Source organism: Salvelinus alpinus, chromosome 4 (assembly GCF_045679555.1).
Source record: "Salvelinus alpinus chromosome 4, SLU_Salpinus.1, whole genome shotgun sequence".
Lineage (NCBI taxonomy): Eukaryota > Metazoa > Chordata > Actinopteri > Salmoniformes > Salmonidae > Salvelinus > Salvelinus alpinus.
Genome location: NC_092089.1, coordinates 11,138,292 through 11,155,469, shown reverse-complemented (window position 1 = coordinate 11,155,469; position 17,178 = coordinate 11,138,292). Strand labels below are relative to the sequence as shown.

The following is a 17,178-nucleotide window of genomic DNA, read 5'->3' as shown; positions in this document are numbered from 1 at the left end:
AAGGTAGTTGTTGGGAAATTGTTATGTTAGATTACTCGTTGGTTATTACTGCATGGTCGGAACTAGAAGCACAAGCATTTCGCTACACTCACATTAACATCTGCTAACCATGTGTATGTGACAAATAAAATTTGATTTGATTTGCTTGTCATTTATCTTCCCTCATCTACAGATGTTCTGTTTGTGTGACAGAATGAAGTGAAATATAGACAACATCTGCCACAAAATACGAAGCAATTTAAAATGTTATGTTAGATTTTTTTCGTATCCTGTACAATTACTTTTATTAATGTAAACTTTCTACATTTTAAAAGGAAATGTATTTTGATTTAAATAGTGCCTGGTGTGCTTTGTTTCATGCAAGAATCTCTTCAAATCATTTACAAGGTTTATAGACCTAACCCACAGCAGACAGAAAGCCATTGCCAAAAGGGACTTGAGACTTGACTTAGACTTGGCCCTAAAAGACTTGAAACTTGACTTAGACTTGGCCCTAAAAGACTTGAAACTTGACTTAGACTTGGCCCTAAAAGACTTGAGACTTGACTTAGACTTGGCCCTAAAAGACTTGAGACTTGACTTAGACTTGGCCCTAAAAGACTTGAAACTTGACTTAGACTTGGCCCTAAAAGACTTGAAACTTGACTTAGACTTGGCCCTAAAAGACTTGAAACTTGACTTAGACTTGGCCCTAAAAGACTTGAAACTTGACTTAGACTTGGCCCTAAAAGACTTGACTTGGACTCTACCTCAAAGACTTGTGAACATCTCTGGTGGTATGTTATAGAGGCCGCATCATAGTGTGTCTCAGATGCTGTGTACTTCAAGCGCCTGCTCGCTTATTGAGGCCCGGAACATAAAGATGACATTCCAATATACTAGAATATCACTTAGAACGCGTGGCCAACTCCGGAACCCAGATGCTTCATTCTATGTGGCAGGTTAATGTAGAATCTAGATATCGGAACAGAATGGTTCTGGAATCTGTTGTGGTTGTCTGAGTCTTCTGACGAACCAAAGGTTTCTGAACCCCCTCAGACCAGAAGGAGAAGAGCAGGCTTGGAACACAGCCAATTTGATCCTGTAAATCCGGATACCTCGGACTGCTATCCATGCTGTCATATTCATACCAGCTAGCATACAACTTGGAATACATATAGCCGAATACATTGCTTCATTCTTAGTATTATTCTAGTCTACATATTGGAACAGAGCCAACAGATTCATTGATATTCAACGTACGTGTTCTTCTGTTTGTTTGACAGCTGAGCAGTGGCGCGAAGTACTTATTAAGTAAAAAATACTTGAAAGTACTACTTAAGTAATTTTTTTGGTGTATCTGTATTTTACTTTACCATTTATATTTTTGACAACTTTTACTTTTACTTTACTACATTCCTAAAGAGAATAATACATACATACATTTTCCCTGACATTCAAAAGTACTCATTACATTTTGAATGCTTAGCAGAATAGAAAAATGGTCCAAGTCACGCTCTTATCAAGAGAACATCTGTGGTCATCTCTATTGGCTCAGTTCTTACAGATTCACTAAACACACATGCTTTGTTTGTAAATGATGTCTGAGTGTGGGAGTGTTCCCCTGGCTAGCTTTGTAAAATGTAAATTGTGCCGTCTGGTTTGCTTAATATAAGCACTTTTGAAATGATTTATTTATACTTTTACTTTTGATACTTAAGTGACTTTCACTTTTACTTGAGTCATTTTCTATTAAGGTATCTTTTACTTTTCCACAAGTATGACAGTTGGGTACTTTTTTTCCCACCCACCACTGCAGCTGAGGACACGTGTGGCGGTACGTTGAGGGGGTCCAGTGGGATCATCTCCAGCCCTGAACTCCTCGGTGACCTCTCCGACGCTGGGGAATGTAAGTGGACGGTGCTGGCTGACCCCGGAGACACCATCTCACTGGTGTTCACCGACTTCCAGATGGAGGACAAACACGACTATCTGGAGATAGAAGGATCAGAGCCGCCCAGTATCTGGTGAGTGGATTGTTTTAATTTAATAACACTTTACTAAAGACAACTGATGTAATAATAATTATAATTAGGTGGGTTCTTATATTTGTCCTGTTTCACACATATACAAGTGTGTTTTATACTCGTGTGTGAAATAGAATTGTGATTTTTGCATATTCCAATTCCCCATGAGACACCCTCGGAGAGTAGGGTCACGGTCAGGGTCTGCCCCTATCAACGTCTACCCTGGAGACATGTAGGGTTAAGTGTCTTGCTCGAGGGCACGTCGACAGATCTCTTCACCTTGGTTATAGCTATAATGTGTTTGAGAAACGTAACTGTCTGCAGGTAGAAGTATCAGAGCAACACAGTATTGTTATCTGACCCTGCTGGTCATCTGTGAACATTTGAACATCTTGGCCATGTTCTGTTATAATCTCCACCCGGCACAGCCAGAAGAGGACTGGCCACCCCTCATAGCCTGGTTCCTCTCTAGGTTTCTTCCTAGGTTTTGGCCTTTCTAGGGAGTTTTTCCCTAGCCACTGTGCTTCTACATCTGCATTGCTTGCTGTTTGGGGGTTTTAGGCTGGGTTTCTGTACAGCACTTTGTGACATAAGCTGATGTAAGAAGGGCTTCATAAATACATTTGAATTTGATTGAGAGTATCTGGTGAGTCAGGATTCCTGAATATCTACAGTAGCAGTCAAAAGTTTGGACACACCTACTCATTCCAGGGTTTTTCTTTATTTATACTATTTTCTACATTGTAGAGTAATAGTGAAGACATGAAAACTATGAAATAACCCGTATGGAATCATGTATTAACCAAAAAAAAGTGTTAATAAACAAATCAAAATAAATTGTATATTTGAGATTCTTAAAAGCAGCCACCGTTTGCCTTGATGACAGTTTTGCACACTCTTGGCATTCTCTCTGAGAAATACAGCTTCACTCTATCCAATCAGAACAACAGGATCAACGTACAGCCCGCCTTTCTATTGACAGACAGCCAGTTGAGTTATTTGGACCACATACAACCTCGCACACGACTGATATGAGAAAGATCCTGGCACCCCAACGTTTTTTTTTCTTTAGATCACGGAAAATTACAACAACAAAAATACTCTGATCATCATCGGATTCAGATAATTGTCCATATTCGTTACGATACTCATTTTGTCCGACTACTAGGTACACCCCCTACTACAGACGTTTTCGTGAGTAGACGGTATTTTCGGGATGTCTCCTGGTCTGACGAACAGGGCTGGTAGCTTTGCCACTTTCCACCGCAGATGCGGAAGGGCGACTTAGGAGGATGTAGTGGATTGAGACACAGCCCATGCAATCAAACAGATATCTCTAGTTTAAACAGAGATCTCTAGTTTAAACAGATATCTCTAGTTTAAACAGATATCTCTAGTTTAAACAGATATCTCTAGTTTAAACAGATATCTCTAGTTTAAACAGATATCTGTAGTTTAAACAGATATCTCTAGTTTAAACAGATATCTCTAGTTTAAACAGATATCTGTAGTTTAAACAGATATCTCTAGTTTAAACAGATATCTCTAGTTTAAACAGATATCTCCAGATATCTCTAGATTAAACAGATATCTGTAGTTTAAACAGATATCTCTAGTTTAAACAGATATCTCTAGTTTAAACAGATTTCTTTAGTTTAAACAGGTATCTCTAGATTAAACATATATCTCTAGTTCAAACAGATATCTCCATATATCTCTAGATGAAACAGATATCTCTAGATTAAACAGATATTGTCACGTTCCTGACCTATTTTCTGTTGTTTTGTATGTGTTTGATGGTCAGGGCGTGAGTTTTGGGTGGGCAGTCTATGTTTTCTGTTTCTATGTTGGTTTTGGGTTGCCTGGTATGGCTCTCAATTAGAGGCAGGTGTTTGACGTTTCCTCTAATTGAGAGTCATATTAAGGTAGGTTGTTCTCACTGTTTGTTTGTGGGTGATTGTCTTCCGTGTCTGTGTCTGTGTCTGTGCACCACACGGGGCTGTTTTCGGTTTGTTCGTTTTATGTAGTCTATTCCTGTTCATGCGTTCTTCACGTTATATGTAAGTTCGTGTTCAGGTCTGTCTGCATCGTTTATTTGTTTTGTTAGTTTATTCAAGTATAGTTTGTTTTTTCGTCGTGTTCTAATAAATCATTATGTATTCACAACCCGCTGCGCCTTGGTCGAATCACTACTCCTCCTCTTCGTATGAAGAGAGAGGAAAGCCGTTGCAGATATCTCTAGTTCAAACAGATATCTCTAGTTTAAACAGATATCTCTAGTTTAAACAGATATCTCTAGTTTAAACAGATATCTCTAGTTTAAACAGATATCTCTAGTTTTAACAGATATCTCTAGTTTAAACAGATATCTCTAGTTTAAACAGATATCTCTAGTTCAAACAGATATCTCCAGATATCTCTAGATGAAACAGATATCTCTAGTTTAAACAGATATCTCTAGTTTAAACAGATATCTCTAGTTTAAACAGATATCTCTAGTTTAAACAGATATCTCTAGTTTAAACAGATATCTCTAGTTTAAACAGTTATCTCTAGTTTAAACAGATATCTCTAGTTTAAACAGATATCTCTAGTTTAAACAGATATCTCTAGATTAAACAGGTATCTCTAGTTTAAACATATATCTCTAGATTAAACAGATTACTCCATCGCTTAAACTGATGGATTTTAATGGAGATTTTTTTATCATGTTACATAGATCGAAGCACCGGTGCGTCAATAGACTCTAGGGGTATAATGGTATGAGTCTTTTTTCTATGGTACTGCAACCAATGTACCAATGTACCATCTACAGTTTATAGTCCCTTTTCCAGTTGGACAGGTCACTCTCAGCATTTAAGTTATTACCTACCCAGTCCCCAAGCCCATTCCTCTCTAAGTTATTACCTATCCAGTCCCCAAGCACTAGACCTTTCCTCTCTAAGTTATTACCTACCCAGTTCCCAAGCACTAGACCTTTCCTCTCTAAGTTATTACCTATCCAGTCCCCAAGCACTAGACCTTTCCTCTCTAAGTTATTACCTATCAATCCCCAAAGCCCCAGACCTTTCCTCTCTAAGTTATTACCTATCCAATCCCCAAAGCCCCAGACCTTTCCTCTCTAAGTTATTACCTATCCAGTCCCCAAGCACTAGACCTTTCCTCTCTAAGTTATTACCTACCCAGTCCCCAAGCACTAGACCTTTCCTCTCTAAGTTATTACCTATCCAGTCCCCAAGCACTAGACCTTTCCTCTCTAAGTTATTGCCTATCCAGTCCCCAAGCACTAGACCTTTCCTCTCTAAGTTATTGCCTATCCAGTCCCCAAGCACTAGACCTTTCCTCTCTAAGTTATTGCCTATCCAGTCCCCAAGCCCTAGACCTTTCCTCTCTAAGTTATTACCTACCCAGTCCCCAAGCACTAGACCTTTCCTCTCTAAGTTATTGCCTATCCAGTCCCCAAGCACTAGACCTTTCCTCTCTAAGTTATTGCCTATCCAGTCCCCAAGCACTAGACCTTTCCTCTCTAAGTTATTACCTATCCAGTCCCCAAGCACTAGACCTTTCCTCTCTAAGTTATTACCTATCCAGTCCCCAAGCACTAGACCTTTCCTCTCTAAGTTATTACCTACCCAGTCCCCAAGCACTAGACCTTTCCTCTCTAAGTTATTACCTATCCAGTCCCCAAGCACTAGACCTTTCCTCTCTAAGTTATTACCTATCCAGTCCCCAAGCCCTAGACCTTTCCTCTCTAAGTTATTACCTATCCAGTCCCCAAGCATTAGACCTTTCCTCTCTAAGTTATTACCTACCCAGTCCCCAAGCACTAGACCTTTCCTCTCTAAGTTATTACCTATCCAGTCCCCAAGCCCTAGACCTTTCCTCTCTAAGTTATTACCTACCCAGTCCCCAAGCACTAGACCTTTCCTCTCTAAGTTATTACCTACCCAGTCCCCAAGCACTAGACCTTTCCTCTCTAAGTTATTACCTATCCAGTCCCCAAGCCCTAGACCTTTCCTCTCTAAGTTATTACCTACCCAGTCCCCAAGCACTAGACCTTTCCTCTCTAAGTTATTACCTATCCAGTCCCCAAGCCCTAGACCTTTCCTCTCTAAGTTATTACCTACCCAGTCCCCAAGCACTAGACCTTTCCTCTCTAAGTTATTACCTATCCAGTCCCCAAGCCCTAGACCTTTCCTCTCTAAGTTATTACCTACCCAGTCCCCAAGCACTAGACCTTTCCTCTCTAAGTTATTACCTACCCAGTCCCCAAGCCCTAGACCTTTCCTCTCTAAGTTATTACCTACCCAGTCCCCAAGCCCTAGACCTTTCCTCTCTAAGTTATTACCTACCCAGTCCCCAAGCCCTAGACCTTTCCTCTCTAAGTTATTACCTATCCAGTCCCCAAGCACTAGACCTTTCCTCTCTAAGTTATTACCTACCCAGTCCCCAAGCACTAGACCTTTCCTCTCTAAGTTATTACCTACCCAGTCCCCAAGCACTAGACCTTTCCTCTCTAAGTTATTACCTATCCAGCCCCCAAGCACTAGACCTTTCCTCTCTAAGTTATTACCTACCCAGTCCCCAAGCACTAGACCTTTCCTCTCTAAGTTATTACCTATCCAGTCCCCAAGCACTAGACCTTTCCTCTCTAAGTTATTACCTACCCAGTCCCCAAGCACTAGACCTTTCCTCTCTAAGTTATTACCTACCCAGTCCCCAAGCACTAGACCTTTCCTCTCTAAGTTATTACCTATCCAGTCCCCAAGCACTAGACCTTTCCTCTCTAAGTTATTACCTATCCAGTCCCCAAGCACTAGACCTTTCCTCTCTAAGTTATTACCTACCCAGTCCCCAAGCACTAGACCTTTCCTCTCTAAGTTATTACCTACCCAGTCCCCAAGCACTAGACCTTTCCTCTCTAAGTTATTACCTATCCAGTCCCCAAGCACTAGACCTTTCCTCTCTAAGTTATTACCTACCCAGTCCCCAAGCACTAGACCTTTCCTCTCTAAGTTATTACCTACCCAGTCCCCAAGCACTAGACCTTTCCTCTCTAAGTTATTACCTATCCAGTCCCCAAGCACTAGACCTTTCCTCTCTAAGTTATTACCTACCCAGTCCCCAAGCACTAGACCTTTCCTCTCTAAGTTATTACCTATCCAGTCCCCAAGCACTAGACCTTTCCTCTCTAAGTTATTACCTACCCAGTCCCCAAGCCCTAGACCTTTCCTCTATAAGTTATTACCTATCCAGTCCCCAAGCACTAGACCTTTCCTCTCTAAGTTATTACCTACCCAGTCCCCAAGCCCTAGACCTTTCCTCTATAAGTTATTACCTACCCAGTCCCCAAGCACTAGACCTTTCCTCTCTAAGTTATTACCTATCCAGTTCCCAAGCCCTAGACCTTTCCTCTATAAGTTATTACCTATCCAGTCCCCAAGCACTAGACCTTTCCTCTCTAAGTTATTACCTACCCAGTCCCCAAGCACTAGACCTTTCCTCTCTAAGTTATTACCTACCCAGTCCCCAAGCCCTAGACCTTTCCTCTATAAGCTATTACCTACCCAGTCCCCAAGCCCTAGACCTTTCCTCTATAAGTTATTACCTATCCAGTCCCCAAGCACTAGACCTTTCCTCTCTAAGTTATTACCTACCCAGTCCCCAAGCCCTAGACCTTTCCTCTATAAGTTATTACCTATCCAGTCCCCAAGCACTAGACCTTTCCTCTCTAAGTTATTACCTACCCAGTCCCCAAGCACTAGACCTTTCCTCTCTAAGTTATTACCTACCCAGTCCCCAAGCACTAGACCTTTCCTCTCTAAGTTATTACCTACCCAGTCCCCAAGCCCTAGACCTTTCCTCTCTAAGTTATTACCTACCCAGTCCCCAAGCACTAGACCTTTCCTCTCTAAGTTATTACCTACCCAGTCCCCAAGCACTAGACCTTTCCTCTCTAAGTTATTACCTATCCAGTCCCCAAGCCCTAGACCTTTCCTCTCTAAGTTATTACCTACCCAGTCCCCAAGCCCTAGACCTTTCCTCTCTAAGTTATTACCTATCCAGTCCCCAAGCACTAGACCTTTCCTCTCTAAGTTATTACCTATCCAGTCCCCAAGCACTAGACCTTTCCTCTCTAAGTTATTACCTATCCAGTCCCCAAGCACTAGACCTTTCCTCTCTAAGTTATTACCTATCCAGTCCCCAAGCACTAGACCTTTCCTCTCTAAGTTATTACCTATCCAGTCCCCAAGCACTAGACCTTTCCTCTCTAAGTTATTACCTATCCAGTCCCCAAGCACTAGACCTTTCCTCTCTAAGTTATTACCTATCCAGTCCCCAAGCACTAGACCTTTCCTCTCTAAGTTATTACCTATCCAGTCCCCAAGCACTAGACCTTTCCTCTCTAAGTTATTACCTATCCAGTCCCCAAGCACTAGACCTTTCCTCTCTAAGTTATTACCTATCCAGTCCCCAAGCACTAGACCTTTCCTCTCTAAGTTATTACCTACCCAGTCCCCAAGCCCTAGACCTTTCCTCTCTAAGTTATTACCTACCCAGTCCCCAAGCACTAGACCTTTCCTCTCTAAGTTATTACCTATCAATCCCCAAAGCCCATTCCTCTCTTAGTTATTACCTATCAATCCCCAAAGCCCATTCCTCTCTTAGTTATTACCTATCAATCCCCAAAGCCCATTCCTCTCTTAGTTATTACCTATCAATCCCCAAAGCCCATTCCTCTCTAAGTTATTGTCTATCCAGTCCCCAAGCCCTAGACCTTTCCTCTCTAAGTTATTACCTATCCAGTCCCCAAGCCTAGACCTTTCCTCTCTAAGTTATTACCTACCCAGTCCCCAAGCACTAGACCTTTCCTCTCTAAGTTATTACCTACCCAGTCCCCAAGCACTAGACCTTTCCTCTCTACGTTATTACCTACCCAGTCCCCAAGCACTAGACCTTTCCTCTCTAAGTTATTACCTACCCAGTCCCCAAGCACTAGACCTTTCCTCTCTAAGTTATTACCTACCCAGTCCCCAAGCACTAGACCTTTCTTCTCTAAGTTATTACCTATCCAGCCCCCAAGCCTAGACCTTTCCTCTCTAAGTTATTACCTACCCAGTCCCCAAGCACTAGACCTTTCCTCTCTAAGTTATTACCTATCCAGCCCCCAAGCCTAGACCTTTCCTCTCTAAGTTATTACCTACCCAGTCCCCAAGCACTAGACCTTTCCTCTCTAAGTTATTATCTATCCAGTCCCCAAGCACTAGACCATTCCTCTCTAAGTTATTACCTATCCAGTCCCCAAGCACTAGACCTTTCCTCTCTAAGTTATTACCTATCCAGCCCCCAAGCCTAGACCTTTCCTCACTAAGTTATTACCTACCCAGTCCCCAAGCACTAGACCTTTCCTCTCTAAGTTATTACCTACCCAGTCCCCAAGCACTAGACCTTTCCTCTCTAAGTTATTACCTACCCAGTCCCCAAGCCCTAGACCTTTCCTCTCTAAGTTATTACCTATCCAGTCCCCAAGCACTAGACCTTTCCTCTCTAAGTTATTACCTATCCAGCCCCCAAGCCTAGACCTTTCCTCACTAAGTTATTACCTACCCAGTCCCCAAGCACTAGACCTTTCCTCTCTAAGTTATTACCTACCCAGTCCCCAAGCACTAGACCTTTCCTCTCTAAGTTATTACCTATCCAGTCCCCAAGCACTAGACCTTTCCTCTCTAAGTTATTACCTACCCAGTCCCCAAGCCTAGACCTTTCCTCTCTAAGTTATTACCTACCCAGTCCCCAAGCCTAGACCTTTCCTCTCTAAGTTATTACCTACCCAGTCCCCAAGCACTAGACCTTTCCTCTCTAAGTTATTGCCTACCCAGTCCCCAAGCACTAGACCTTTCCTCTCTAAGTTATTACCTACCCAGTCCCCAAGCACTAGACCTTTCCTCTCTAAGTTATTACCTACCCAGTCCCCAAGCACTAGACCTTTCCTCTCTAAGTTATTACCTACCCAGTCCCCAAGCACTAGACCTTGACGAGTTCAGGGTGCAGCCAGGAATGCAGACATTTCAGAGTGGCTCAGTATTTCCCTATCTAGTGCACTACTGAATGCTTTTTTTTCATTCTTCCTTCAATATTTGTGTCATTTAGATTTCAGTAAAATGGCTCAGTGTGCGAGAAAAGGTCACGTTATGTGAAATCAATTACCTTCTTAACACCCAGAGGAAAACCTATTTCTTCCACTGACAGGATGGATTAGAAAAGCTCTTAGTATTGGAGTTCACAAAGTCATATTCACTGACTGTTACAGATCGAGGGAAATGTTTTTCATACGTGACTCACCACCTGGATTCGGTCTTATGTAGCAAAAAAAAAAAATTATACATTGGATAAAAGTAGAGACTCAGAGCTACAAAATGGTAGATCAGACACGGTATCTTTGAGGAACAATGGGAAAGTAATTCTACTTTGAAAGTTGATACACTTGTAAACTCACTTTTGAGAAAAGGGCCCTTGAATATTTTTGGTACCTACTGGAGAGCTCTGTTTTGTCTCCACCCATTCAGTATTGTTCACACCCTCTTAAGCCTTTAGCCCCACCCATCTCTTTAAGGATTCACATGAGGTCATGTGATAAACACTAAAAGTGGTAGTAGCCTACAATAAGGAAACATTACAGGTCAACAGAAAGTGTCCAGATAAAAATATGTTATAAATATTAGATGACGCTTACCCAGATACACTTGTCTAAATTGATGGGTCATGTGGAATAAATGCTATCACCCCCAGCCACATCCAGTCGTGGAAAAAATACTAAATTGTCATACTTGAGTAAAAGTATAAGTAATTTCAAATTCCTTATATTAAACCAGACGGCAGAAAAAAATAATCTATTTTATTGACGGATAGCCTGGGGCACAATGTACTTAAATATCAAAAATAAACAATTTCCTGATATTAAGCAAAACCAGATGCAATAAGTGAATCATTTTTTTATTGATGGGTAGCCAGGGGCAACACTCCAACACTCACACGTTTGTGTTTAGTGAGTCCTCCAGATCAGAGGCAGTAGGGATGGACCAGGGAGTGTTTGAATTGGACAATTTTCCTGTCAAAATGTAACGAGCACTTTTGGGTGTCAAAGAAAATATATGGAGTAAAAAGTACATTCGTTTCTTTACGAATGTAGTGAAGTAAAAGTTGCCAAAATATAAATAGTAAAGTAATGTACAGATATCACAAAAAAACGACTTAAGTAGTACTTTAAAGTATTTTTACACCACTGCCCAAATGCCTTCACATCAGTACATTAGCATACTTTATATACTGTTACACACACACACTTATCACATAGTATTCCATACATAAGTTAAGGCCATGCGACCTGAGTTGAAACCTCAGGGAGGTGCACATGTACAGGACATAAACAGATGAATGCGCCATATACTTAAGTGGTGGACACTTGATACGGTCACATGATATTGTTGTGGTATGTCACATAATCATGTTACGACCACACATATCAATATTGCAAAGATAACGCCATATCTCAGACTGGCTAATAAAAATAAAAGATTAAGATGGCCACTAACACAGACACTGGACAGAGGAACTCTGCCTTGAAGGTCGCCTCTTCACTGTTGACGTTGAGACTGGTGTTTTACAGGTACTATTTAATAATGAAGCTGCCAGTTGAGGACTTGTGAGGCGTCTGTTTCTCAAACTAGACACGCTAATGTACTTGTCCTCTTGCTCAGTTGTGCACCGGGGCCTCCCACTCCTCTTTCTATTCTATTCTGGTTAGACTCTCCTGTGAAGACGTGACTTGCGACATACACCTAAGTGTGCTGAATCAGGTCACATACAGTGGGGAGAACAAGTATTTGATACACTGCCGATTTTGCAGGTTTTCCTACTTACAAAGCATGTAGAGGTCTGTAATTTTTATCACAGGTACACTTCAACTGTGAGAGACGGAATCTAAAACAAAAATCCAGAAAATCACATTGTATGATTTTTAAGTAATTAATTTGCATTTTATTGCATGACATAAGTATTTGATCACCTACCAACCAGTAAGATTTCCGGCTCTCACAGACCTGTTAGTTTTTCTTTAAGACGCCCTCCTGTTCTCCACTCATTACCTGTATTAACTGCACCTGTTTGAACTCGATACCTATATAAAAGACACCTGTCCACACACTCAATCAAACAGACTCCAACCTCTCCACAATGGCCAAGACCAGAGAGCTGTGTAAGGACATCAGGGATAAAATTGTAGACCTGCACAAGGCTAGGATGGACTACAGGACAATAGGCAAGCAGCTTGGTGAGAAGGCAACAACTGTTGGCGCAATTATTAGAAAATGGAAGAAGTTCAAGATGACGGTCAATCACCCTTGGTCTGGGGCTCCATGCAAGATCTCACCTCGTGGGGCATCAATGATCATGAGGAAGGTGAGGGATCAGCCCAGAACTACACGGCAGGACCTGGTCAATGACCTGAAGAGAGCTGGGACCACAGTCTCAAAGAAAACCATTAGTAACACACTACGCCGTCATGGATTAAAATCCTGCAGCGCACGCAAGGTCCCTCTGCTCAAGCCAGCGCATGTCCAGGACCGTCTGAAGTTTGCCAATGACCATCTGGATGATCCAGAGGAGGAATGGGAGAAGGTCATGTGGTCTGATGAGACAAAAATATAGCTTTTTGGTCTAAACTCCACTCGCCGTGTTTGGAGGAAGAAGAAGGATGAGTACAACCCCAAGAACACCATCTCAACCGTGAAGCATGGAGGTGGAAACATCATTCTTTGGGGATGCTTTTCTGCAAAGGGGACAGGACGACTGCACCGTATTGAGGGGAGGATGGATGGGGCCATTTATCGCGAGATCTTGGCCAACAACCTCCTTCCCTCAGTAAGAGCATTGAAGATGGGTCGTGGCTGGGTCTTCCAGCATGACAACGACCCGAAACACACAGCCAGGGCAACTAAGGAGTGGCTCCGTAAGAAGCATCTCAAGGTCCTGGAGTGGCCTAGCCAGTCTCCAGACCTGAACCCAATATAAAATCTTTGGAGTTAGCTGAAAGTCCGTATTGCCCAGCGACAGCCCCCAAACCTGAAGGATCTGGAGAAGGTCTGTATGGAGGAGTGGGCCAAAATCCCTGCTGCAGTGTGTGCAAACCTGGTCAAGAACTACAGGAAATGTATGATCTCTGTAATTGCAAACAAAGGTTTCTGTACCAAATATTAAGTTCTGCTTTTCTGATGTATCAAATACTTATTTCATGCAATAAAATGCAAATTAATTACTTAAAAATCATACAATGTGATTTTCTGGATATTTGTTTTAGATTCTGTCTCTCACAGTTGAAGTGTACCTATGATAAAAATTACAGACCTCTACATGCTTTGTAAGTAGGAAAACCTGCAAAATCGGCAGTGTATCAAATACTTGTTCTCCCCACTGTACGTAGTGTTAGGTAGTGTTGAAGTGGAAACAGAGAATCACTGTCAGTGTTAATAAAAAAGACAAATAGACAGAGTTTGATTGGATGGAATCTAAATACCATACCAGGAAAACAGGATGAATGTCATCAAAATGACTTGGAACTCAAATGTGTCGTGTCTTGACTATCATTAATGTGATTGATGGTTATCTTTTATAAAATAATTACATACCACGTTAAATTATTACGCAATTAAATTACTCACATAACAATTCATTAAATAGTAATCTAGGGCACCGTGGAAAAAGTTATTTAACGAGTTACTATCTCCCGACTAAACTCTAAAGATATAAATATCTCTTACATCAGTCACAGTCAATTCATTCATTATTATTTACCTTCAGTCTCATTCTGAATGTCGTACAATCCTTGGATATCTGCACAAACCCGAGCATAAATTATGAATCAGCAAATATACAAATTGGCTTAATTATTTATTTACTAACTAACTAAATAATCACACAGAATTACATAAACACTCAAACAGAATAGCTTACACATTGATTACTACAGTCGTGGCCAAAAGTTTTGAGAATGACACAAATATTTATTTTCACAAAGTCTGCTGTTATGAAGAGTGATCAGAGGAATTGCAATTACTTGCAAAGTCCCTCTTTGCCATGCAAATGAACTGAATCCCCCAAAAACATTTGCACTGCATTTCGGCCCTGCCACAAAAGGACCAGCTGACATCATGTCAGTGATTCTCTCGTTAACACGGGTGTGAGTGTTGACGAGGACAAGGCTGGAGAGCCCTCTGTCATGCTGATTGAGTTTGAATAACAGACTGGAAGCTTCAAAAGGAGGGTGGTGCTTGGAATCATTGTTCTTTCTCTGTCAACCATGGTTACCTGCAAGGAAACACGTGCCATCATCATTGCTTCACAGGCAAGGATATTGCTGCCAGTAAGATTGCACCTAAATTAACCATTTATCGGATCATCAAGAACTTCAAGGAGAGCGGTTCAATTGTTGTGAAGAAGGCTTCAGGGCAACCAAGAAAGTCCGGCAAGCGCCAGGACCATCTCCTAAAGTTGATTCAGCTGCGGAATCGGGGCACCACCAGTACAGAGCTTGCTCAGGAATGGCAGCAGGCAGGTGTGAGTGCATCTGCACGCACAGTGAGGCGAATACTTTTGGAGGATGGCCTGGTGTCAAGAAGGGCAGCAAAGAAGCCACTTCTCTCCAGGAAAAACATCAGGAACAGACTGATATTCTGCAAAAGGTACAGGGATTGGACTGCTGAGGACTGGGGTAAAGTCATTTCCCCTGATGAATCCCCTTTCCGATTGTTTGGGGCATCCGGAAAAAGTACGTGGCTCGGGGAACAAAACATCGATATTTTGGGTCCATGGCCCGGACCTTAAGCACTCGGGGGAAAAGGGCATTCCCTCCTTTTGTCATAATGTCTGTGCTCACGTGGGCGTGGCCACTGACTTGGTTAAGATTTTATTTGAAAAACAATTCTCTCATTTAGAAGGCTAACATCACATTACATCTTCTCACAAATAGTTTTGTATTTAATCATATAAGTTCCACAACATCTAGGATGTGAATCTGATCACTGGGAAAATATACACATTCAGAGATACAGTTATGTTGTTCTACTGTTCCTAGAGTCACGTTGGCATAAATGATTCGGGAGACAGGCGCAGGAATGCGTAATAGTTTTTTTTATTAAACCCAAATTACGGCGTGCCGTGTAAAGGCACGGGGACGAAGACCAAACAAACACGTAACAAAAACATAGGGCTGAAACCCCCAAAAAAGAGCGAGGAGTACCTTGAATAAATAACACACGCGCACGATGGTTAACACGCGGGACGAGACCCGGAATCATCTGCGCAATCCACAAGGACACGAAAGCCCAAAACAACACCGCACAGGTACTCACACGACCAACGGACATTGTAACAATAACCGACCCCACCATGGTAAAACAAAGGGCACATATTGTCAGGCTGTGGGTAACTGGTGCATGGAATCAGGCGCAGGAGAGCAGAGATGAGTGTACAAGGTAATTTATTCCACGAACAGCGCCAGTATAAAACAAATACTAAAGGTGCGTGAAATTACCGGTCACTCGTAAATAACGGGCGTAATAACGAACCCGGCAAACAATACCAGCCAACAAGTAACGACCTGAACATTATATACAAACACTCACACAAACATGGGGGAAACAGAGGGTTAAATAAGGAACATGTAATTAGGGAATAGAAACCAGGTGTGTAGAAAACAAAGACAAAACAAATGGAAAAATGAAAAGTGGATCGGCGATGGCTAGAAAGCCGGTGACGTCGACCGCCGAACGCCGACCCGAACAAGGATAGGGACCGACTTCGGCGGAAGTCGCGACACATATATACAAATACAATCCTTGGGAATAGGGGCCAAGTGTGCGCAAGGAAAGCTCCGGAGGGATCCGTGACACTTAGTTACATCACAGATTAGAAATTAATATCGACATGATTGTTCCATAAGTATCCTTCCAATTGTTTGTGAATAGAGAAATATTGTTTAATTATTGATGTTACCGTACTGCCACGACTCTCTCTTTCTGTGGTAACAAAGAGGTTTAACTTCCATTTCTAAAAGAGAGGGAGACAGAATTTTCCTGCAGGTCTTTACGACAATCATAAAACTGCGGTGTGGAGAGAGAGAGCGAGAGAGAGAGGAGGGGGGGGGCTATGATCCTCACCCAAAAGGGCAAATCATGACAATGATTTATACTGTAGTACTGGTAACAGTCTGAGACATGTCAAGATCGGTATATTATTGGAAGTTTTCACATTGGAAAGGTCACATAGGTTATTCTAACATGATGATTGATATGATCACAGCAGCTGTGTTATGTTACTGTAACATATGATTACAGCAGCTGTAGGACAGGCTGGTCATAGTGTTATGTTACTGTAACATATGATTACAGCAGCTGTAGGACAGGCTGGTCATAGTGTTATGTTACTGTAACATATGATTACAGCAGCTGTAGGACAGGCTGGTCATAGTGTTATGTTACTGTAACATATGATTACAGCAGCTGTAGGACAGGCTGGTCATAGTGTTATGTTACCGTAACATATGATTACAGCAGCTGTAGGACAGGCTTGTCGTAGTATTATGTTACTGTAACATATGATTACAATAACAAGGCAGACTGATGCTGATATAAACATTTACTTCCTATGGCTGAGAAATGTGGTTGTTTCCACGAGCTACCTCAATAAGATGAATGCACTGACTGACTGTAAGTCGCTCAGGATGAAAGCTTCTGCCAAATGAATGAAATGTCAAATGTAATGACAAGGTGTTATACAGAGCTGCACAGTGCTGAAAAACACCTCCAAAAACACCAAGTATATTGTCTGACCAAACCAAAGTCCCTTCACACCTCAGACACACTGTTTTACATCCTTACTGTTGAACTACTTATCTATCCCTTGTATAACTGACCAAACCAAAGTCCCTTCACACCTCAGACACACTGTTTTACATCCTTACTGTTGAACCACTTATCTATCCCTTGTTATTTATTTTTTATTTAACTTTTATTTTAACTAGACTTGTCAGTTAAGAACAAATTCTTATTTTACAATGACTGCCTACCCCGGCTCAACGCAGACAGCGCTGGGCCAATTGTGCGCCGCCCTATGAGAC

The 17,178-nt window shown here is 41.8% G+C and overlaps 2 protein-coding genes across 2 annotated transcripts in view; one reads left to right on the top strand and one right to left on the bottom strand.

Moving 5' to 3' along the window:
- The window catches only part of LOC139572868 (CUB and sushi domain-containing protein 3-like), a 1,528,140-nt gene that overhangs the window by 1,298,107 nt on the left and 212,855 nt on the right, over positions 1-17,178 (bottom strand). The gene's annotated exons all lie outside the window — the stretch shown is intronic.
- Positions 1-17,178, top strand: part of LOC139572849 (CUB and sushi domain-containing protein 3-like) — a 137,177-nt gene that overhangs the window by 90,067 nt on the left and 29,932 nt on the right. The window contains exon 4 of the mRNA XM_071395659.1: positions 1,799-2,006. Coding sequence (XP_071251760.1) covers positions 1,799-2,006 — 208 coding nt within the window. The remainder of the gene's footprint in view (positions 1-1,798; positions 2,007-17,178) is intronic.